The following is a 26,193-nucleotide window of genomic DNA, read 5'->3' on the forward strand; positions in this document are numbered from 1 at the left end:
TGTTTAATGTTTTCCTTATTGTAGATGTGTCAACAAAAATGTTAGCATGTGCCAGAGATTTCTGTAGGTCTTTAGCTGACACTCTGGGATTCTTCTTTACCTCATGCAGCATTCTGCGCTGTGCTCTTGCAGTCATTTTTACAGGATGACCACGCCTAGGGAGAGTAGCAACAGTGCTAAACTTTCTCCATTTGTAGACAGTCTGTCTTCTCGTGGACACATGAACATCAAGGCTTTTGAAGATACTTTTGTAACCCTTTCCAGCTTCATGCGAGTCAACAATTCTTGATCGTAGGACTTGTGAGAGCTCTTTTCTGCGAGGCATGGTTCACATCAGACAGTGCTTCTTGAAACCAGTAAACCCAAAACATGTGTGTGTTTTTTAAGGGCAGGACAGCTGTCAGCAACACATCCAATATCATCACACTGATTGGAGTCAAGGTTGGCTCACTCCTGGCTCCAATTAGCTCTGGGAGAAGTCATTAAGCTAGGGCCTCACATACTTTTTCCTCCCTGCACTGTGAATGTTTACATGTTATGTGCAATTAAACCATGGCAACATCTAATGTTTGTGTAGTATTATGTTCAGCAGACTGTGTTCTTCTATTGTTGTGACTTAGATGACGTTCAGAGCACATTTTATGCCCAATTCATGCAAAACTCCACGTAATCCCAAGGGGTTCACATACTTTTTCTTGCAACTGTAGTATCTCACAGAAGTGAGTACACCCCTCACATTTTCAGAAATATTTTATTATATCTTTGCATGAGACAACACTGAACCCGAGACCTTGTAACACTAACGCGTTACATGACACCGGGGAGGGAAAATGGCTAATTGGGCCCAATTTGGACATTTTCACTTAGATGTACTCACTTTTGTTGCCAGCGGTTTAGACATTAATGGCTGTGTGTTGAGTTATTTTGTTATACAAGCTGTACACTCACTACTTTACATTGTAGCAAAGTGTCATTTCTTCAGTGTTGTCACATGAAAAGATAGAATAAATTATTTACAAAAATGTGAGGGGTGTACTCACTTCTGTGAGATACTGTATGTATATATACTGTATATATATATATATATATATATATATATATATATATATATATATATATATATTAAAAAGAAACAACAGGCAGACTTGATGGACTTGATGGACCACTTGGTCTTTTTCTGCCATCACTTTTCTATGTTTCTATGGCCATAGCTGCCCTTTATTACAAAACAGTAAAGGAGTCACAATGAATAAATAGCAAAGAGCAAGCCATATGTATTGGGTCTAAGGTATCTGGTGTGTCAGATATATGCTTGCCCCGCCTGCAGGTCCTCCCATTGCACCCTATGTACTGTAGTGACATAAAGCCCGAGACGAAGAACCTGGCAGAGAAGTTGAGAGGTAGACTTTTATCAGGACTTATAGTTAGCCAAATGATCACACAACTGTAACTCACAGTTTACTAGAAAGGTGTTAAGTTAGGATCAATAATGCAACACGGGGTCAGATTTGCAAAGAGAATGCATACACTGCAGAACAATACAAATCAGATATTCAAAGCTGAAGTTTCTTAACAATGCCTCTGTATCTCAATCAGGATGATGTGGCTGCGTAGCGTAGTCTCTATAGGATTCTATCCCTCTTAGTGATGTATAGGGTAACTGTAGTAACACAGGCAAACAGTCAGAGGAATCCAAGGCCTTCTGGGGAATCTGCAAGCTATTAGCCTCTGCCTCAGCTGCTCATATGCCAGTTTGGACAATGGTGTGCCTCCTACCTGGCTGAAGATAACTTGCCCAGCTACCTCTGACTTATCAGATGTGGCATACAGTCAGGTCCGAAAATATTGGGACATGGACACAATTCTAACATTTTTGGCTCTATACACCACCACAATGGATTTAAAATGAAACAAATAAGATGTGCTTTAACTGCAGACTATCAGCTTTAATTTGAGGGTATTTACATCCAAATCAGGTAAACGGTGTAGGAATTACAACAGTTTGCATATGTGCCTCCCACTTGTTAAGGGACCAAAAGTAATGGGACAGAATAATAATCATAAATCAAACTTTCACTTTTTAATACTTGGTTGCAAATCCTTTGCAGTCAATTACAGCCTGAAGTCTGGAATGCATAGACATCACCAGACGCTGGGTTTTATCCCTGGTGATGCTCTGCCAGGCGTCTGCTGCAACTGTCTTCAGTTCCTGCTTGTTCTTGGGGCATTTTCCTTTCAGTTTTGTCTTCAGCAAGTGAAATGCATGCTCAATCGGATTCAGGTCAGGTGATTGACTTGGCCATTGCATAACATTCCACTTCTTTCCCTTAAAAAACTCCTTGGTTGCTTTTGCAGTATGCTTTGGGTCATTGTCCATCTGCACTGTGAAGCGGCGTCCAATGAGTTCTGAAGCATTTGGCTGAATATGAGCAGATAATATTGCCCGAAACACTTCAGAATTAATCCTGCTGCTTTTGTCAGCAGTCACATCATCAATAAATACAAGAGAACCAGTTCCATTGGCAGCCATACATTCCCACGCCATGACACTACCACCACCATGCTTCACTGATGAGGTGGTATGCTTAGGATCATGAGCAGTTCCTTTCCTTCTCCATCCTCTTCTCTTCCCATCACTCTGGTACAAGTTGATCTTGGTCTCATCTGTCCATAGGATGTTGTTCCAGAACTGTGAAGGCTTTTTTAGATGTCGTTTGGCAAACTCTAATCTGGCCTTCCTGTTTTTGAGGCTCACCAATGGTTTACATCTTATAGTGAACCCTCTGTATTCACCCTGGTGAAGTCTTGTCTTGATTGTTGACTCTGACACACATACACCTACCTCCTGTAGAGTGTTCTGGATCTGGCCAACTGTTGTGAAGGATGTTTTCTTCACCAGGGAAAGAATTCTTCGGTCATCCACCACAGTTGTTTTCCGTGGTCTTCCGGGTCTTTTGGTGTTGCTGAGCTCACCGGTGCTTTCCTTCTTTTTAAGAATGTTCCAAACAGTTGTTTTGGCCACGCCTAATGTTTTTGCTATCTCTCTGATGAGTTTGTTTTGTTTTTTCAGCCTAATGAAGGCTTGCTTCACTGATAGTGACAGCTCTTTGGATCTCATCTTGAGAGTTGACAGCAACAGATTCCAAATGCAAATAGCACACTTGAAATGAACTCTGGATCTTTTATCTGGTCATTGTAATTGGGATAATGAGGGAATAACACACACCTGGCCATGGAACAGCTGAGAAGCCAATTGTCCCATTATTTTTGGTCCCTTAGCAAGTGGGAGGCACATATGCAAACTGTTGTAATTCCTACACTGTTCACCTGATTTGGATGTAAATACCCTCAAATTAAAGCTGACAGTCTGCAGTTAAAGCACATCGTGTTTGTTTCATTTCAAATCCATTGTGGTGGTGTATAGAGCCAAAAATGTTAGATTTGTGTCAATGTCCCAATATTTATGGACCTGACTGTATCTGAGCTGTTGAAAGAGGGGAGCAGAGAAACATATCTTACCTGGGCATGTCCGGGAACCCAAGGAGTTATGGGAAAAGGAGTTAAGGGCCCTGTGTCTGCATCTAAGCATGGCGAGTAAATGGGCATTCCACTACAGCCCCTCCACTCCCTTCCACAGGAGAGTCACAGAGACTGGTGTGAACCTGGTCTATATTGGGAGATACAGATGACTTATATGCAGGAAGTAGGTAGGGCTTCAAGTCAAAGCATGGCCTTGAGAAAATCAAGGTGCTGACCAGAGTGTGAAGATCTGCAGGCAACCAGACAAGTGTTATATACTGCATACCACCAATCATCATAGTTTTATTGTATTATTATTAGACAAAAGCTTCTATACCACTGGCATAGCTAAATGTCAACCCATTTAATGAAAAGAAACACCTTTGTTAGTGCAAAATTGATATAGCATTTTAAGCATGATTGATTTATGTTATGCTGCTTATGTCATAAATTGCAGAGTGCCCTCTTTCAATGGTTTACATTGACTGTGATCAAGTTGGTGAACATGCAAAGGGAGCCCAATGTCCTCAAAGTTGTGATACAGTTCAGTGTGTAAGTATGTTAGTAAGTTGAATTATATATTTTGCATTGCTTGTGTTAAAGAAAGAAATCCAAGCTTAACAAACAGTGTCTAGGTACAAGATCCAAGTGTATTTTTTTGTATATTTCTTTCAAATCTGTGCAGTGATCCAGCATGAAACAACTCCCAAATGTTGCTTCTGTGCCAACATTTCTTGTAAAAAAGATCAATGCCTGCTGCTCTCTTTCCTTGTGCAGGATGACTGGTCTTGTATCTGAACCTCTGCAGTTTTCTACAGGCAACCTGTTCTGCTCTGTGCACAGGCTAAGGGCAGCACAGTGCCATAATGTCCCTGTTACATTTACAAGATATTATCAAAGGTATTTGGTGGCCACAAAGTTTATTTATATCCTTTTTGGCTATTGAGGAATATATTTAAATGAAAGAGTGCACCCAACCCTGTGGAAGTCAATAGAATCACAAGCCCAAGAACAGTTGCAGTGCCTTGAAAAAGAATTCATACCCCTCAAAATTTTCCACATTTTGTCATGTTACCACCAAAAACGTAAATGTATTTTATTGGGATTTTATGTGATAGACCAACACACAAGTGTGGCGGAAACCTAACACTTCACATCACCCTAAACACACCATCCCCACCATGAAACGTGATGGCAGCATCATGCTGTGGGGATGCTTTTCTTCAGCAGGGTCATGGAAGCTGGTCAGAGTTGATGGGAAGATGGATGGAGCCAAATACAGAGCAATCTTAGAAAAACACCTGGTAGAGACTGCAAAAGACTTGAGACTGGGGCACAGGTTCACCTTCAAGCAGGACAACGATTCTAAACATACAGCCAGAGCTACAATGGAATGGTTTAGATCAAAGCATATTCGTGTGTTGAAATGGCCCAATCAAAATCCAGACCTAAATTCAAATGAGAATCTGTGGCAAGACTTGAATATTGCTGTTCATGCTCTCCATCCAATCTGACAGAGCTCGAGCTATTTTGCAGAGAAGAATGGGCAAAAATTTCACTCTCTAGATGTGCAAAGCTGGTAGAGACATCCATAAAAAGACTTGCAGCTGTAATTGCAGCAAAAGGTGGTTCTACAAAGTATTGACTCAGGGCGGCTGAATACAAATGCATGCCACAATTTTGATATATTTATTTGTAAAAAAATTTTGAAAACCGTTTATCATTTTCCTTCCACTTCACAATGTGCCACGTTGACATAAAATCACATAAAATCCTACAAATATACATTTACGTTTTAGGTTGAAACATGAAAAAATTTGGAAAATTTCAAGGGGTATGAATACCTTTTCAAGGAAATGTAAAATCAAAATAACTTTAATGTTGGGTTAAAAAGCATGACATATAGGAGTGCCCAGATTGATACATCACCAAGCCAGTGGAGAGGAGACACACATATTCCCAGGAACTGGAGGATGACACATGATCCTGGACCGAACCATAGGTTGCTCAGCCCAAGAGCCTCAGGACAGTGGAAAGGGATCACTAAGATGGTGCGTCTGCCAGAAGTCATGTGTCCCATGTGTCATACACCTGGCGAGAGACCACCCGAACAAGGGCTGGTGAGTGCTAACTGGAAGCCTAGGAGAGCACTCAAACCATCTCAAACCAAAGGAGAGAAGCTGGTCATCGTGATAACATGTTTTAGGGACTTTTACCTTCCTCAGATCATGTGATTTTAAATTGTTTGTGTGCTTCCCTCGGCTTCCAGTTTTCCCTCACCAGCCCTTGTTTGGGTGGTTGCTTGCCATGTGTATGACATAACAACCAGACGTCCGGCGGACACACCATCCTAGTGATCCCAGCAGCTGCCATCCACACACCCTTCCCACTGTCCTGAGACTTCTGGGCTGAGTAACCTAATGTTGGGTCCAGGATCATGTGTCATCCCCTGGCTTCTGAAAATATGTGTTTCTCCTCTCCACTGGCTTGGTGATGTATCAGTCTGGGCACTCCTACACGTCATGCTTTTTAACCCAACATTAAAGTGAATTTCGATTTTAACTGTTCCTGGATTTTTTACTCTATTGACTTCCACAGGGTTGGGAGCACTCCTGTATTTGTTGTTTTGTGCTCATGTCTCATTGCTGGTCAGATGGGTTGTTGGAGCTGCTCATACTGTGGTTATATACATATCCCCTGGTTACCGACATGTGTCGAACATTTCATGTCAACAGCACCTTTAGAAATATATTTAATTAGAAAAATGGTGATCTGTTCAATACTTATTTTGCCTGCTGTATATAATTTGCTACATATATAACAGATATCATAGAATTAACCACAGCCACCCCGCATTAAAAAAACAGTGAAAAGAGCTTATAACCTAATCCAACATAAAAAAAAATTGTTGTTTTACTGGGTCAAAATATTAAGGAATAAGCACAATACAATAAGTTACAATGTTTCAGATATTCATGAGGATCAAAAAGTGAGGGATCAACAATTCTATTGATTTATAATTCAGAGAGCAGCGCTATTCTAAAAACAATGATTAATGCAAAAAATTGAAAAAAGTGATTATCAAAGATAAACGTCCCGACATAATAATCGTGCTCATATATTACAAAACATCCACAAAATGTGCGAATAGTACTGTACTTCTAGAAATCAGAGGAAAATGCACCCACTATCCAATAGAGCAAAAAGGAAAATACCTTAAAGATCCGGAGATGATGAAAGTGAGTTAGGATGCTTACTGGAACTGTTTGGCTTTCAAACTAATGCCAACAGCGCTTTAGGGGTTAAACCCAAACAGATCCGCGGTAGATGGAAGGACAACGCTCCAACCCTTGGCTTCACTCAAACTTCAATTTCACGCAAAATGGGCATATAAAGTACACATGTTCATAGTGCAGCATATGCTTAAATGAAAGATTTATTATGATAATATTGCACTCACATTAGGTTAAAAGTAGACAGGCATCATAATAACAAAGCTGCAGCAATCACAAAGTCAGCAATGCATTCCTTTTGGCTTGTGGCCACTAAGCATGGTGACATAACATTAGGCACCGCCCAATGTGTTTCGTCATAGGTTTGACATCGTCAGGGTTTGTGGCTCCTGATTTGACTATACTGTTGTCAGTATTTATTAAGTAGCCCTGTAATTTTTTTTTAATGCTGGAAATCCTAGACTGCTGCAAATTGTCCTTTCATTGCATCAGAGAATCATTTTAATTTAAATAATGCAATTTGCTCTTTTTATCCTATCAAAGCAATAAAAAAATTTAAAATTAAAACAGTTTACTACACTGGTAATCTCTTAAACACTGCACTAGCGAGAATTTCCAACAGTTACTGATTTATGTCACAGGGGCCTTTGATGGTTACAACATTTTATGACAAAATACTGTATTTGTTTACACGCCTTGTTTTTAAACCCCAAGCTCTTTGCATTCCAGATAATACCAAAAAATTGTATTTAATTTAGTTGTTATTTTTAGTTTAAGGTAACAATCTCTGTCCTTTATCTCTGCTTTACTAATTCCAATGATTTAACAGTATAGCCCACTGTGTGTATCAGGATGTGTGTGTCCAAAAGGATTCTTTCTAAGTCACAATGGGACATGCGTTATTGAGAACCTTTGTCCCTGCGTTCACAATGGCCGGCATTATAGTCCTGGGGAAAATACTACAATTCACTGTGAAAACTGGTATGTATATTCTTTCATCCATAAAGCCTCATGTAAAAGAAAGGGTCAAGTTTAAAGAAATAAAAAAAAAAAGGAAAGAAGATAAGTTAAAAAAAAAATGTTTAGTTCATACTTTTTTTGTTTTTAACTTTGAATCTGTCATAATATTGCCCCTTTATTTATAGTCATTGTGGCAGAAAAGCTAGTACAGAAACTGAGCAAAATCTCAGCAATACAGATGGTAGTAAAAAAAAAATGTGTATTTCCCCGCTGGGGAAGAAGAGGAGGGGGGACAAGAGGGACACAGACAGCAATATAAACCCGACTGTGGTTATAACCTATTCCTACTCCAGATCTAAATTCAAAAGATATGTTTTAGTTGGGCTGTAAGCTTTGCTCTAAAAAATATATTTCAGCATGAGGTGGCAAGTGGTGGGTTGGATCACTAATTGGCTTCTTATATCACTAGAGACTCCAGTGTCAAGGCTTTCCTAGCAGAGTTCTCAATCATGCTCCCTACCAATGTGACCTCCAATGAGAGTGTTACCAACTGCCCCTACATTTCCAGTATAGTTGGGCAAAGAACCGGAGCCTTCCTCATAAACTGGTCAAACTCCTTTTTCACCATCCTTCTCACTTCAACATCCCCATGTCTAGCCCTCAACTCCTTCCACATTGTTTCTTGCAACCGTTTGCAGAGGGACATATTCTTGAGCTAGAAGGAAAATACTCTCTGACCTCTTTATATTCATGTGACCAATTTTAGTATTTAGACTTAATAGCAATTCCCTTTCTAGTTCAATTCACAACCAGCTTTGTTGTTCTAAACCACCCAAAAAATCAATATGGCAAACACAAAAATTGGATGGAGAACTCTGTGCATGGTCGAACGGCAGAATTTTCCAGTAAATGTAATTTTCTGCTCCTGTGATTGGCTTGTTTCTAGTTCTAAAATCGAGGAGACTAATATGTCTATGAACCCCACACTATAAACCCAGGTGCTAAACTCCAAATTAAAACCCCAAACACAATACACAACAAGCAGTCCAATGATCAAAAATATGAATTAAAATGTTTTCTCAAAAAAATTGTGTATAGTCACTCAAAAATATATATATATAAAATAATAGAGCCACTTCAGCAAAATAAAAGCCCCTCCACTGACTCATAAAGGACAGAAAATGCATCACTTCAGGTTTTGGTTTGTTGTTTACAAGCCGTTACTGGTTGACTGATCTCAATTTAATAAGATGCTTTTGACAGCAGACGAGAGGTCTAATAGTTCCCAGATCTCTCAGTAAAGAGTTTTATTGATATCGATAAAGTTCATAAGAAAAAAAAGAGAGTGTAAAAAAATACATTTAAATAAAATAAATAATACAATTTAAAAAAAAGTAAAGTGGCCCCATTCCCCATGCTCATATGCAAATGAAAATGTGTATGTAGGGCCCTCACGCATATGTAAATTGTGATCCCAGCACACACAAATACCATGTGACATAAAAAATTTCAACAGCCACCACTGTATTCTCCAGGGCCTTTGCTTTCAGAAAATATATAATGTTTGGAGGTTCCAAGTAATTTTATAGAAAAAGAATGCAAATGTTATACTTGTATGTGGGAAATGTCAGAATTGGCCTGGTATCAGTGAGTTAAGGTAAGACATAACTGATTCAAGCAATTACTTTTTGTATTTAAGTTATTTTATTTTAAATGCTGTTATATTAAAAAGCTGTTAACATTTCAACAGCATGTGCTCAAATAGGACTTGGTTATGTGACAGCAAAACAGAAAGAGCAAAATGTTCGGCCTATGGACAAGGACATTATATTACCTTTGATAAAAAACGCTTCACCATCAATGGAAACTGTGAATATACTTTGGTTCAGGTATTCCAGACATCCACTGTAATAAATGTAGAACCATTTAGTGCATCTCTTATTATGTATGCATTTATATAAAATGATTTGTGCATTCTTATAGGACTACTGTGACATTAATGATTTAGAGAAGGGAACTTTTAAAATTATTACAGAGAACATACCATGTGGGACGACAGGAACTTCTTGCTCTGTGGCCATTATATTGTATCTAGGGGTAAGTCAGTTTTCTAGCCACTGTATATTATAAAAATGACAAGTATCAATCTCTGTATTCTTACCCCAAATCCTTTTAGTATCTGTGTAGAACAGTATGTCTGTGGAAATAATGAACCACTCTGCTACCTTGTTCAGGAATAACATAAATGCCCAATAATTGAGTGCCTTTCTCCTGATCATCCCAGAATCTCTAGAATCTCTACTGTAGTTCGTGGAACTCTGAGAATGCACATGCAGTGGCAATGGTACATGTGACAACATGTATTATATATAATAATAAAAATATTATAAAAACATGACAACTGTGGTTTTAATTACCATGGATCTTTAATAATAGAGTTATAAAAACAATAAAATTAATTTGAAGAGAATAAATCATAGTTAGGTTTAGTCTTTGTCTATTGTGGTACTGCAAGCTTACTTAAAGCGGAGTTCCACTCACTCTGTAAAAAAATAAGTCAGCAGCTACAAAAACTGTAGCTGCTGACTTTTAAAAAACAGCCACTTACCTGTCCCACGATCCCACGTTGCCCCCGCCACAGCCCGTTTCACCAGCTGTCCTGTATTCCAGGCTCCAGCATCTTCAGTGAGGGCGCCTGGCTGTGACAGCTTGCGGCTTCACAGCCGGGTGCCCACTGCGAATGCGTGAGTAGCGCTGCTCTTCCTGAATGGCCCCATAGTCTTCTGGGACCTGTCACGTGTCCTACAAGACTTCAGGGAGGGAGGGTAGGAGGACAACTTCCGCTTCTGATCGCTTACGTGTACCCGTTCCCCCCCACTCCCCAAAGGTGCTAATCCTTAAAGGGGAGCGGGGTACCAATCTTTAAAGCAGAACTTCCCCTTTTGGGTAGAACTCCGCTTTAAGGAAGAACTATATTTCTCTAGTATTTAGGTTTACTTACTTTGTCTAAGCCTACAACCATAGATGAGGTTTCAGGGGGCAGATGACACTTGAAATTTGCTCTGTGTCTACTCCCTGATTTCACTCAGTACTTCTGTAAACTCAGAATGGTGAGGTAAGGCAATGGATAGGTCCAACATCTCCCATAGTTTCTATAGCCATGCTGCTAATCACCACTCCTACCCCGCCAGGTTCTGTGGTCTTCTGCCATCCCCGCTGCTGTAAACTGTGTAAAGTGGATTGTTGTATGAGTATTGATTATTACTCTTAAAGGGACAGGTAACTACCTAAAGAGGGGCCCCACCAAAGGCCAGCCAGCATTAATTACTAGGTGTCAGGTTCTTTTACCACCTCCAGGGATACCCCTACTCTAAGAACTCATACACCCACCCACTTTTGGAGCTGTGTGAACATGGTGAATACCAGGAACCTTTTTGATAGCTCCAAATTGGCTGTTATTGTTTAGAGACTCTAGTAACCCAGTTAAAATTCAAGTTAACAGTGCAACAGTTTCTTTAAGTGAAAATTAATGATTCACTGCCCTTATGTCTATTACAGTGCTCTTTTCTCTATGTGAATATCTGTTTGCTGATTTGTACTATCTTGAAATATTAAAAATAAATAAATAAAAAATAAAGCTGCAGGATAAATATCATAGTTTGTAGACATTTTAACATTCACACAAACCAGTCAATATACACTTATTGGGATATGTCTTTTAACCAAAGACATATAGCAGAATACATTTTGGCCTAAATATATGAAGACAATTTGATTAATTATTTTTATTTTTATTAGACATGTTCTGTAGCAAAATGTTCTGTGTTTTTAATTTATTTAGCAAAAAGGAAAGAACACAGTGGTGATCAAATACCACCAAAAGAAAGCTCTATTTGTGTGAAATAATGCAAAAAAGTTTATTTGGGTACAACATTGCACAACCACGCAATTACCAGTTAAAGTAGCACAGTGCTAAATAGCAAAAAATGACCTGGTCATGATAGGGGCAAAACATCCAAGCTTAAGTGGTTAAACAAATTCAAGTAAAATCAGATTTGAAAACATTGCTTGGTCATCCAACATATGAGTTTTTAAAGGAAATCAGGACTTTGTGGCCTTTAGTAGGAGAAAACATTGAGAGCTGTCAGGGACCCAGGAGAATTATGCTACCAGAACTGTTAATTTCCCTGCAGATTTCAGCAGATTTCTCAGGATCAGATTGGAGTTTGACACAGGAAAGGTGGGTATTTACACTCTTCTTTTACAGGTATGGCTTGACTTGGTAACAATTGTATATTGATAGTGTGGCTTTGGGTAGCAAACTTTAACGGTGAAAGTCCTTTGTCATACTTCCCAGTTCTGGTCCTGGTCCCAACCTGGAGTCTCAAATTTATTTTTCTAGAATGTATGTTGCTAGATATCCCTGGCTCTTTTACTTAAATGGTTTGAGTGTTGAATCCAAAAATAGAAATAAGAGTGTGATCATTTTGTAAATAACATGGTGGCAGGTTTAAAAAATCTGGAAGCTCATGTGCAGAGAGCTCACCATCACTTTAGGGGAAAAAATAATTAGGACCATTTAACTCTCCATGAGCTACCAGAAATGAGAATATTACCGTTGAGTGATCTGATGTTTTAACTCTTTCGAGCAGTACTTCTGTCTTAGTACTTCCATTGTTCCAACAGCCTAAATCACACTAGCTAAGGAGATTTCCACTTTCACCAATGAGATCTAGTACAAATAACTCTGTGCCAACCAGATGGTTATGAAACTTTACTTTACCTGTTGCCAAATATTTCCTATACAATGTCAGTGCTAAACATAATGTAGATATGTTATACTTTTTTTGTTTAGGCTCATAAGCTTATTCTCGCTGATGGAAACATAGATGTTATGGGCACATCCAGTAATGTTGAAATTCCATACCTAACTCGAAGAATGGGTATATATTTAGTCATTGAGACAAATATTGGACTCGTTCTAGTATGGGACAAAATGACAAGTATTACAGTTCATCTAAGCAGGCGCTATCAGGTAAACATATAACATCTACATATGCTGATTGGTGACTGGTCAAAGTTAATCTGACTTAGCAGAATGATTTGCAAACAAAAGTCATGGAGTTACTGAATTATCCTAAAGATGAACTGGTCTCTAGAAGTTGTTTCCTAAAAAAGCAGGCAGCGACCAAATACCTATTGATCAGTATTATTTGTAGTGTCTTTGCATTTGTTCTTTCATTATTAGTGACCAACAATGTGTAGCTCTGCACTTTGTCCCTGTGTGGAGGTGAACATCTTGGTAAGGAGAGGACTTTTTTCTTGTCATGTCAGAGCCTACAGCATGAAGAAAAGTGAGCAGCACAATAGCGACATCACTATATCTCACTCCAAATCTTCTGAGACTAGAAGACAGAGGCAGCAGTGCCTTAAATCTTACACTGCAGATATTCCGACATGAGACTAGACCAAGAAGAGCCCAAACACACTTGCATACCAGGAAGCACATTGCTTTTTTCAGATGGAGTTCCAAAATAAAAGTATATCTTTAGGATACTTGTTATGCTCTTTTAATATTTCTAAATGTTCCATATAACATAGAAAATCTTCACTTGTTTGAGTTCTGTTACATTTTAATACCAAAAATCCAGGCAAGCACTGAAGTGCATAAGCAAAATACTTATTTGTGAACTTTCTTATCTTAAAATAAATAAATAACATTTGGCAACCCTGATACATCAAGACTACAGAATAACCAGTCTCTATGTTGTGTAGAATTGGATAGGGGGTGGGCTTAACTAGTTTAGCAAAGGAAACTGGGTGAAGGTGACACCACTCAGTCCACAAAAATACTGTTTGTTGACAGCCTACATCAGGACTTAGGAGCTAAGTGTACTTCTGGCAATTTAACAGATATTTTTCTGTACCTGCATGGGTATAAAACATGAGAAAATGTGCATGCATTGCAGACATGTACTGCATATTGTTTATTTATTTATTTGCCTAAAGAGTAACTTCACTTTTGTTAAAAAAAAAAAAACATTCCCCTCTGGATGATCAATGTAGACTGCAGGGATTTTAACAAACATTGTTGCAGATGCCTACCTTTTGTTGTTCTGAAGAAAAAGCTGTTTGTGTCCATGTGGAGAGTGAATGTTGGAGTGCATTCATAATTATCAGTCAGCTGCTGCACTTGCAGGGCTCCAATAAGAAGTGGCAGGGTCTGCATCCCTTTAGATGTGATTTCCTTTTGGGAGTATCTCACCAAAAATTGCAATTGTATACACTATATTATTTTTTTTCTGTTTGCTATTTTTCCAATGAAAGTGCAGTTACCCTTTAAAATATACCTTAAGTAAGTGAAGCTGCGGAAGGCAGCTATTAGGTGCTTTGTTCTGCAACCACAGCCAGTGATGTATTTAGATTGTGTGCTGCCCTAGGCAACACAAAAATTGTGCAACCCCCCCCCCCAATGAGAGAGTGAGAGAGAGTTCAATGAGTGTGTGTGTGTATATATACAGTATATATATATATATATACACACACACACACACACACACACACACACACACACACACACACATATATATATATATATATATATATATATATATATATATATATATATATACAGGTGAAACTCGAAAAATTAGAATATCGTGCAAAAGTTCATTTATTTCAGTAATGCAACTTAAAAGGTGAAACTAATATATGAGATAGACTCATTACATGCAAAGCAAGATAGTTCAAGCCATAATTTGTCATAATTGTGATGATTATGGTTTACAGCTCATGAAAACCCCAAATCCACAATCTCAGATAATTAGAATATTGTGAAAAGGTGCAATATTCTAGGCTCAAAGTGTCCCACTCTAATCAGCTAATTAAGCCATAACACCTGCAAAGGGTTCCTGAGCCTTTAAATGGTTTCTCGGTCTGGTTCAGTAGGAATCACAATCATGGGAAAGACTGCTGACCTGACAGTTGTGCAGAAAACCATCATTGACACCCTCCATAAGCAGGGAAAACCTCAAAAGGTAATTGCAAAAGAACTTGGTTGTTCCCAGAGTGCTGTATCAAAGCACATTAATAGAAAGTTATGTGGAAGGGGAAAGTGTGGAAGAAAAAGGTGCACAAGCAGCAGGGATGACCACAGCCTGGAGATGATTGTCAGGTAAAGGCCATTGAAAAGTGTTGGGGACTTTCACAAGGAGTGGACTGAGGCTGGAGTCAGTGCATCAAGAGCCACCACACACAGACGGATCCTGGACATGGGCTTCAGATGTCATATTCCTCTTGTCAAGCCACTCCTGCACAACAAACAACGTCAGAAGCATCTTACCTGGGCTAAAGAAAAACAGACCTAGTCTGTTGCTCAGTGGTCCAAAGTCCTCTTTTCTGATGAGAGCAACTTTTGCATCTCATTTGGAAACCAAGGACCCAGAGTATGGAGGAAGAATGGAGAGGCACACACTGCAAGATGCTTGAAGTCCAGTGTGAAGTTTCCACAGTCTGTGCTGATTTGGGGAGCCATGTGATCTGCTGGTGTTGGTCCACTGTGCTTCATTAAGTCCAGGGTCAACGCAGCCGTCTAGCAGGAGATTTTGGAGCACTTCATGCTTCCTTCCGCAGACGAGCTTTATGGGGATGCTGACTTCATTTTCCAGCAGGACTTGGCACCTGCCCACACTGCCAAAAGCACCAAAACCTGGTTCAATGACCGTGGGATTACTGTGCTTGATTGGCCAGCAAACTCGCCTGACCTGAACCCCATAGAGAATCTATGGGGCATTGCCAAGAGAAAGATGAGAGACATGAGACCGAACAATGCAGAAGAGATGAAGGCCGCTATTGAAGCCTCCTGGTCTTCCATAACACCTCAGCAGTACCACAGGCTGATAGGTTCCATGCCACGCCGCATTGAGGCAGTAATTGCTGCAAAAGGGGCCCAAACCAAGCACTGAGTACATATGCATGCCTATACTTTTCACAGGTCCGATATTGTTCTATGTACAATCCTTGTTTTATTGATTGCATGGAATATTCTAATTTTCTGAGATTGTGGATTTGGGGTTTTCATGAGCTGTGCGCCATAATTATCACAATTATGACAAATCACGGCTTGAACTATCTTGCTTTGCATGTAACGAGTCTATCTCATATATTAGTTTCACCTTTTAAGTTGCATTACTGAAATAAATGAACTTTTGCACAATATTCTAATTTTTCGAGTTTCACCTGTGTGTATATATATATATATATATATATATATATATATACATTTTTTTTAACACTCTCTCTCTCTCTCTCTCTCTCCTACTAGGAGCACATACCTCTAAAAATTCCCGCCCTAGCAAATGCCTTGTTTGACTCACGGTAAATACACCTCTGACTACAGGGTTTAAAGGCATTGGGGATTCCCTTGTTCAATATCTTGTGTTTGTATCTGGAATATATAGCTAGCAAAGATGATCAAAAACTCAGATTCTTCACATATTTTATGTAAAACTATTTGATTAAGTGTTTTTTTTTAATCTATGTCAATCACAGGGGAAGGTCTGTGGTCTTTGCGGAAACTTTGATGGAAACAGCAAGAATGATTTTACAACAAGGAGTATGTGCTTAGTAGAAGATGTGAAAGTGTTCAGAGACAGCTGGAAGATATATTCAGACTGTCCAGAGGTGTACATATCCAAGGAACCATGTGCTATCCACCCATACAGGATGCCCTGGGCACATCAAATGTGCTACATCATTAAAAGTTATGTGTTTGCACAATGCCATGCAGAGGTACTGGTCTAAATTTTATACACATGACACTGCATTTGCAGTAATGAAAGAGTTTTCAGCTAGCATATTTTTGGAATAATTTATTACGGCGTTTTCTCACTTGTGCTCGCAACATTCTAAATAGTCCATTCCATGTACAGTACCACACAGCTTACACAGCTGCAGTCACTGAAAACCAATGGTATACTATATGAAATAGAAAATGTGACTGCGCTAGCAAATAAACAAATTAAGTTAAAATTAAAACACTGTGTACACCTCTCTATCAAAATGCATAAATAGAGTAAAAATTAATAGGCATAAAAATGTAAATCTTGTGTAAGCCCCTCCTGATGATGACATCACATTGAGAAATGTAGGGCGGAGGCTCATTGGAGTGATGTCAATCCGTATAAGTCTGTCCATTTGCAGCCATGGTTGGTGACTGGAGCTGACAGAGCTTTTGCGCTGTGATCCTGAATGTCGGTTGGACACTAAAAATGTAAGAGTGCTGTATATGTTTTAGCAATAAATATATAAGGTGCTCTCTCTATTCCTCATTTATGACTGTTGACAGAGAGAAGAGTGTGCTGGCATAACCTTTGGTTTGCTGTAGATTCTTAACTCTTTGACCAATGGAGAGAGAGTTTCTTTTGCTGCAGTAATTCTGCTGAAATGTCATGGATTGGACACACTGAAATAGTTCTACTAATGAATGCCAATAATTAATTATTTGTGGGTGAGTATCCAGTTTTCTTAAGGAGGTGGACACAAAGGGGTTGATTTACTAAAGTGCATAAATAGCGTCCAGGCGCACTTCCTTAGGCTAAAGTCTACTTTTCATTGGAATCCATCTACTTTTAAATGGCAAAGACATTTACTGAAGAAAGCGTCTAACAAATAGATACAAAAGCGAATTTACTAATGGACACAATAAAGGAATCCGTCTAAAAAAGCAGACGTCCTAGAAGCATGTCTAAAGGAACGAAAAATCACTGTAGAAACATGTTCACATTGAAATTTGCTTTCCCAATATCTGGACTTCACTTTAAAGAATATATTCCTTTAAATAAAAATTTTCAGTGGGTAAAATATAGATTTTTTTAGGGAATTCATGATTGTTAAGAAATAAATGCCTTTCCAACGTCTATGCACTTATAGAAAGTAATGAATCAATCAATTGAAATACTTCTAAAACATGTGCATATACATAAATAAATAAGGTGAGTGGAAGCAGCAATAGAGCGAATAGCAGCAATATTGAAAGGCAGACAAAGTGAGGCGCTCTGATCAGCGCTAACAGTCTAAAGTGTGAGAGTTCATGAGTTATTAATATAGCAATAATGAATATACTGATAACTGTGGTTCATTTTTGCTATATTAACCTCTTGCCGCCCAGCCACTGTATTAAACCGGCGGCAGGGCAGCACGGCTGCGCAAAAGCACGTTTTTAAATGTGCCCCGCGCTCCTGAGGTTTTCGCGAGCAGGGGGGGGGTGCGCGCGCCTCCGCCGACCCGCTGCTGTTACCATTTGATCCCTGAGGGATCAATCATTCGGTTTCAACCAGTGATGCCCGGCTGAAATCGGATCATCGGTCCCAGTCTGTATTCAATGACACTGGTGACAGAGCAGTGCAGTGGTTAACTGGGGGGGGGTATCAAGGGATTAAATGGGATTACTGGTGTACTAGCGGGCAAACTGGCACTATCTGGGAGGGGTGCTAACTGACGCTAACACTATCGGAAGTCGCCAGGGACACTAATACAGTGATCAGTAAAAATCTGTTCACTATAATCAATGACACTGGTGACAGGACAGTGAATGGGGTTAACTTGGGGGGGGGAGCGATCAGTGGGTTAAATGTGACCTAGGTGTGTTCTAACTGTCAGTGTAGTGCTTTGTACTTACGTTTTCTGTGTCTTCTCTCTCTGGGACGGAATGTGCCCAGGCAGAGAAGAATGACATCATATCCTGTCCTATGTAAATATCAACACAGGACAGGATAGGACTGGGACCGATCATCCGATTTCAGCCGGACATCACTGGTTGAAACCGAATGATTGATCCCTCGGGGATCAAATGGTAACAGCAGCGGGTCGGCGGAGGCGCGCGCAACCCCCCCCCCCGCTCGCGAAAACCTCAGGAGCGCGGAGCACATTTAAAACCGTGCTTTTGCGCAGCCGTGCCGCCCTACCGCCGGTTTAATACAGTGGCTGGGCGGCAAGAGGTTAACATAGCAAAAATGAACCACAGTTATCAGTATATTCATTATTGCTATATTAATAACTCATGAACTCTCGCACTTTAGACTGTTAGCGCTGATCAGAGCGCCTCACTGTGTCTGCCTTTCATTATTGCTGCTATTCGTTCTATTGCTGCTTCTACTCACCTTATTATTTATTTATGTATATGCACATGTTTTAGAAGTATTTAATTTGATTCATTCATTACTTTGGCGCTGCACCTTTTATATTTCATTTCTGAGTTTGTGTCTTATGTAACTGAGCATGCTCATGGACTTTGAATTTGGAGAGATATTACCAAAATGGTAATATAGCAACATCAAAAAAAAATGTTCAGCCAACCTTCCTCAGCTGTCCACACACAGCACACACCAAACCAGCGCTGCTGGAAAACTCAACCTTAAAATTAAAAGGAATACAAATGTTATGCTGTGTTACTAAATAAGATGTGTTGGGTATATGTATTGCAATACCAAATGTTCACAATATTATCCCCAAAAATGTGTTTGCCCCTGTCAATGTTTGTTGGTTTCACTTTGCAATAGTGGCGTCACCCTCTCTTTTTTATTTACAGCTTTTATTTCACTCTGATTTTGGTACACAAGGCACATTTGGAGGATAATAGAACAATATTAGTATTGCAATCCTTTGTATTGGGATACATAGAACCAACACACATCTGAATTGGCAACATAGGACAACATTTGTGTCACATTTTAGATATCTGGCTTGTTACACTGACCTTGCCCAGGGACTTAGGGTTGATTCATACCACAGAAATGAAGCTTGGATGAGTGTGACAGCACAGAGGTTAAGTGGTTAGCACTGCTGCCTCAGAGAACTAGGGTTGTCGGTTTGAATTCCAACCATGGCAATGACGTTGCATGTTCACCCTGGGCAGCTGCCCGCACACAGACATGCTGGCAGCATCTTTGATTTCTAGTATGTGCATTAGAATGCTCCTTAGAAAGCTCCTTCAAGGCTGGGCCTTATGTGAATGTCAAACGATGGTGCGAGATAAGGGCCTGGACTAATGATTGATTTGATATTGCTGGTTTGCACTCTGCCCCTTTTGGGAATGGTTTGTCAAACCAAGAGCTGAGATTCCAAAGAAATAGAGAGTAAGTGTAAAAAAAGTTTACATTCCCTAAAAACCATTACTAAAATACCGCATGAGTTAGTTTATCAAGTCATGCGGCCTTTTAATAATCAAAACCATGCAGCGTTCATGTTGCAGCCGTCAGCAAAGTTCCCTACTGACAGCTGAATATAAAAGAAAAAATTGTTGACAATTTTATAAAAAAGTAAAAAACACGTGGGGTCCACCCTCCCATCCATACCAAGCCCTTCGGGTCTGGTATGGATTTAGAGGGGAAGTCCCACACCAAAAGTTTTTAAAAAATGGCATGGGGTCCCCCCCCCAAAATCCATACCAGACCCATACTCATTCAACTAGGGGGGCTTGCTAAAGGGGGCTTCCAGATTCCAACAAGCCTCCCACAACCCTGCCCCAAAGCACCCCCCATGTTGAGGGCATGTGGCCTGGTATGGTTCAGGAGGGGGGGCGCTCACTCCTCCCACCCCCTCCTTTCCTGACCTGCCAGGCTGCATGCTCAGATAAGGGTCTGGTATGGATTTTGGGGGACCCCACAACATTTTTTTTTTTGGCGTGGGTTTTTTTCCTCAAAATCCATACCAGACCCGAAGGGCTTGGTGTGGATGTAGGGGGGACCCCGTGCCGTTTTTTATTATTTTTTAATTTCCGGCAATTCTTTCTTTTAAACGGAGAAAGCATGCAAACTCCAGACAGGTGCTGCTATGACTGGTATTAGAACCCATGACCCAAGTGCTGACCACTAAGCCACTGTAACAGACAGCGTTTGAGCTGGAATGTAGAAGAGTAACATGATTAAAGAGAATGAAGGTATATAATTATATTGGGAAATTAGAACTAGAAATTCAAATTATTTGAGATATAAGTTCGAAAATGTTTGACATTCGAAAATAGGATGTATGACTTTGTAACATTCATTAGGAAATGCATTAGTTGGCCGATCATTTTTGGAGAATAAAAGGCAAGAAACACCTGAGAGTTTTATCATCTGGCATACAAATAAATGCAAATGGGACAAAGCCAGCGCTTGTGTGCCACCTAAGGACTGTATCGGAATTGCTCCTACAATTGTGTCTACTCTGGTCAGGTCAGTCGTTTACAAAGAGAATTCAGTCTGCCTCCTAGACGTTTTTTTGACCACTGAAAGGTCTTAATTGATGTAATTGAATCTGGCTGACTTTTCAGCGTCTGCTGTTGGACACTATTCTTAGTAAATCAGGACCAAAATGTGGATTGTACAGGGAGAAGATTACCTATATAATTTTGCACAGATCACTTTGGCATATTATTGGTGGATTGAAGACTTTTTCTGATTTTATTTTTAATTATTTTTTTTAATTACAGTTACAGATTGGACACTTTTGTAAGAATTATATTGGTGAACTTTTTTATTCATTTATTCAGATTTATTTTTATTGATGAATTTGATATACATTTAATGAACTTTTACATGAGATTTACATCACATTTTTATGCGTATTAATTTTTACACTGCTATTTATGTATTTTGATAGGGAGGTGTACATGGTGTTATAATTCTAACTCTATTTATTTGCTAAAATGGATGCATTTCACACTTGCATTTGTTGTGGCAATATGCAGTAAAATATGTGTCTTACTCTAGCACTCGGAAACGCACATACTGTTTGTGCGGTGCCACTCAGAATGCACCGCAACCTATCCCTCAGGTGTAAAGGGATATTAATGTAAATGGAAGTACTATGGTACATTTGCTGCAATACTGATATAAAAAATCATCAAAATTATGAGTATTAAAATGTTTGGATAGTTAAAATGCCTGCTTCTTTTTAAATCATCTAAATAGGATTGAGGCAACTAATCTTTGAATAAATGTTACTCTGAACATTTATGGAATGTATTGCAACAGTAGCAGCTATAAAATAGACCGTGTACGTTGATCTGTCTTTGATTTGACCTTGTTTGCTTGCATTAAAAAAATCAAATAAAAATGGAATACTGTCCATCAATCTATTTAGTCATGCCTTGACTCTAGTGTATAAAGTGAACTTCGATCCTCTATCTTGAATATTTGCCTTCAGCAACTTCTCTCTTCTAGTATACTTTTGATGTTTTTATGCTCCAGGTCGACCCTGAAGAATATTATAAGGCTTGTGTCCGAGATACCTGTGCATGTGACACTGGAGGAGATTGTAACTGTTTTTGTACAGCTGTTGCTGCTTATGCACAAGCATGTAGTGAAGCCTGTGTGTGTGTAGATTGGAGAACTGAAACAGTCTGCCGTGAGTAGAGCTGTAAGAAAAATGAACCTTAGAAACATTTAATTTAATGTAGTTTTTAGGTAATACAAACAATTGCATACAGTTCTTCCTGCATAAGATTTATCCATGGGGTTCAGAGTCTGCCTGTGATTCCACCACATTCCCTTAATTATCATTGGTATGCATCTAATATATTCTATGCAGAAAAAGCATTTCCACTTTCAGCAGTTTTTCTTTAAGCATGTAAGGGTTGAACTTGATCATTGAAGGCATTGTTTGAGATTAAAGTAATCCATTTTTAGATTTCGTACCAGGCACCAAAGACATATTTATTCATTTGTTCAAAGCCAAGGGAGAACTTCTGGTGTCCATCACAAACAATCTTTTAGGTCTCCCCAAAAGCATATTTCAATGTTTCCTAGCTAGTTGTAATTATAAGATACCTGCCCTTATCTGTTATTCTACGAACTGTTGGCGCAGGTAGTCTATTACAGCAGTCCAGAAGCCTCAAAACCCATGCCCAACCTTGGCTTGGGTCGACTTCTCCTAATAGACAGCCTTGCTGACCAGTGGTGAGTAATTAAAGGTAGGACAAGATGGGGTTAAGTTGCTATTCACAGACTATAGCACAATGACAAATTCAAATTCAAATTAGGACCCAGGAAGGGCTATTGCTATCATGAATCAAATCTTCCTCCATACCCCCTTAGACTGTAAGGGCCTCAGACTTCCAGGCTGGTAGCCACAGTACCACCAATAGCAGTATAAATAATTGGATTATTCCTGGGTTTAGGCATTTCCATGAGCAGACCAGTTTAACCACAATTAAGTGTACATAAATAGATAATGTCATGACCTACACATAGGGATTGATTTACTAAAACTGGAAACTAACTGATTGGTTTCTATGCAGAACTGCACCATATTTTGCACTCTCCAGTTTTAGTAAATCTACCTGATAGAGACTAATACAGATATTCATCAATAAACAGGGTTCACAATAGTTAAAGTGTTATTAAACCCACAACAGTAAAATCAGTCTGTATATACAGTAAAGCATGCTTGTTCTACTCACTGTGGAACCTAAGGGGCTAATCCTCCACATTGTGTAAAAAAGGATGTTTTATCCTGTCTTCTCTGATCGTCCCCTTTTTCTACTGTCCCCAATCCATTTCCTGCTAGAACAGAGCCTTGGGGGGGGGGGCAAACTGTACATGCTCAGTTTGGTGTGTATTGCTAGAGAGTTTTTCTTTTCTTGTGAGAGTGCATGTGATTGGTACAGGACCAATCAGCAATGTCCAAACAGAGGGTCAGGGGTTATGCAGCCTCATAGGACAATCAGGGACAGTGAAAACTCCTCCTACAAGCTTTAACCAATACTCAGCTGGACACTGATAGAATTCACAAGACTGTTCTAACTTCTGATGAGAAAAGGTATTTAGCAGTTTGTATTTACCAAAATAATTGCACTTCCATGTTCTGTGTACTGTGGGAGACCAGATATATTGAATGCAGGGTCATGGGTTTAGTAACACTTTAAAATACCCACAGTATAGAAAACAAGCTGTCTGATTCTCATTTTAAAGCTATGCCTTTTTTCTCAATGAAGCCCTGAAAATGCTCTCACCATTTTAATACTTTGGATAGTCTTTTCCATATTGTGGTTTCAACCCAAAACATTGAAATTCAAGATATCTCTGCAGTATTTGAAGGGGTAAAAGCAATTTTGTACCAAGCATAGCTTATGCACTTACTGAAAGTAAATTTGCTGTAACATGTATTTCTACTGTATATATTCATGCTGTAAAGATTTATGATGAAATAGAATTAAATTTAATGTTGTCTTTTCACAACTATACATTTTTCACACGCTCCAGCTCTGTTCTGTGATTTCTACAATAATGATAGGCAATGCCAATGGAGCTACAATGCTTGCGGCGCAGCTTGCTTAAAAACATGCAGAAATCCCAGTGGCATATGTTATTCTGAAACTAAAAATTTAGAAGGTAAGACATTTTTAAATTTGTCTTTACAGTATTTCATATCTTTCACACCAGGAAATAATATGAATTATCTGTAGATAATTGCTGGCTTGGTAATTTGTCAAAAAAATATTTACCAGTTGCATAAATTGCTATTCTTGGTCATGTTCTACATTTTGAGTTAACTTTCTACTGCATGTTTTATTACACACATTGGTGTCAGTGGGAGGAATAGTGCCCCATCATTGGTGTCACTGATACCAATGATGCGGCATTATTCCTCCCACTGACACCAACGATGGGGCACTTTTTTCCCCCCCCACTGACACCAATGATGGGATACTATTACTCCCACTGACACCAATGTTGGGACACTATTCCTCCCACTGACACCAATGATGGGGCACGATTCTTCCCACTGACACCAAAGATGGGGCACTATTCCCCCCACTGATACAAATGATGGGGCACTATTCCTGCCACTGATACCAATTATGGGACACAATTCCTCCCACTGACACCAATGATGGGGTGCTATTCCTCTCAATGACACCAATGATGGGGCACGATTCGTCGCTCTGACACCAATGATGGGACACTATTCCTCCCACTAATACCATTGATGGGACACTATTCCTCCCACTGACACCAATGATGGGGCACGATTCTTCCCACTGGTGTGCATTGGAAGAGGGGTAGTCTTATACGGCGAGTATAGCCCAAACACTACATTTTAACAGGAAAAGTAGGGGGTCGTCTTATACGCCCAGTCGTCTTATATGCCGGAAAATACGGTAACCTAAAAATAGCATAAAACAGTAGCCTAAATTGTATTTATTTATTTATTTATTGAGTTTATATAGCGCCAAAGGGTTTGCTCAGCGCTGTACAATAGAGGGGGGGACAATACATGAAACAGTACAATAACATCAAACAGCACACAAGGGGTAAGAGGGCCCTACTCTTTCGAGCTTACAATCTAGGAGAATTACAGTATTTGACCAGAAATAGCCTAAAGCAATAGCCTATTTATATTCAACCAAAATAGCCAAAAACAATAGCCTAAATACATTTGTCTCAGATTAGAAAATCCCCTAAGAACATTTGATTTTGCCTCATTCTCACAACTGCTTAATTCTCATGAATATACATGTAGTTTCACTGAAAGAATAGCTATGTATTGATAGATATTTGTACGGTGTAACATGAAACATAATGCTATCCAGTCTTCCACCTTTTTACCTGATTCTTGGGGTTCTTCTCTCTGCAACATTGTGTGGTTTTTTTAATGAAGTTTTGCCGTGAATGAAATACTAAAAGTCCTATCTACCGCAATGACAGGGGGACTCGTAGTTCTCAATGGATCACAAACATTGTGAGATCCAGTGATGTATTTTGGTTTTGTGCAGCCCTAGGCAAGAATAAAATTGGGAGCCCCCCCCCGCTATCTGAATTTGTCCCATGCCAGCCACGATATACTGATCGGGGCCAAATTACGGTACCTAGAACTCTGCATAGGCAGCATTTTAAAAGCCTTTACAAGTTACCAGTTTAGAGTTACACAGGAGGTCTGGTGCTAGAATTTTTGCTTTTAATCTGATGTTCATGGCAATACCTCACATGTGTGGTGCAATTGCCAGTTACATATGCGTGAGGGGGGTATGTCTGTGTTGCGTGTGAGCACAGAGGGACAGGGGTGCTTTACATTTTTTTTCTTTATTTTTTTTTTTAACAAGCATCTCATCACAGTTAAATTATTTGACAAATAAAGCAGCACTTATCCGGAGTCCGTGGTGTCTGCGGCTGCAGTGACACCTATCCCAACATGCGGGGATGAGGTCTCCTCTCCTGCACCTCCTCTTCACAGTCAGCTGACCTCTAGTCTCTGCCCTCCGGCCATGATGGCCATGTTCACTGAATTGAATAGACAGCCGGCTGGCTGCAGAGAGGCCGGGGGATCGGTTCAAAGAGCAGCCCAGCTGCTGCAGCTGCCTGGGCTTGAACACTTCCTGCTGGATCTTAACCATGTCAGTGGTTACAGCAGGGATTCAAAGCTCCGAGAAGTCACAAAAAGGGTAAGGTAGCTTGCTTGCCGTGAATTGAGGATGGCATAAGCCGAGTCCACCTTCACC

At 39.6% G+C, this 26,193-nt stretch overlaps 1 protein-coding gene across 1 annotated transcript in view; it reads left to right on the top strand.

Moving 5' to 3' along the window:
* Positions 1-26,193, top strand: part of LOC149445617 (mucin-2-like) — a 207,833-nt gene that overhangs the window by 110,304 nt on the left and 71,336 nt on the right. Inside the window, exons 19-26 of the mRNA XM_089653503.1 lie at positions 3,977-4,071; positions 7,582-7,733; positions 9,463-9,601; positions 9,696-9,809; positions 12,568-12,747; positions 16,263-16,502; positions 21,944-22,100; positions 23,957-24,085. Coding sequence (XP_089509629.1) covers positions 3,977-4,071; positions 7,582-7,733; positions 9,463-9,601; positions 9,696-9,809; positions 12,568-12,747; positions 16,263-16,502; positions 21,944-22,100; positions 23,957-24,085 — 1,206 coding nt within the window. The remainder of the gene's footprint in view (positions 1-3,976; positions 4,072-7,581; positions 7,734-9,462; positions 9,602-9,695; positions 9,810-12,567; positions 12,748-16,262; positions 16,503-21,943; positions 22,101-23,956; positions 24,086-26,193) is intronic.

This window comes from Staurois parvus, unplaced genomic scaffold (assembly GCF_062004578.1).
Source record: "Staurois parvus isolate SC_StPar_1 unplaced genomic scaffold, SC_StPar_1.0 ptg000715l, whole genome shotgun sequence".
NCBI classification, from domain to species: Eukaryota; Metazoa; Chordata; class Amphibia; order Anura; family Ranidae; genus Staurois; species Staurois parvus.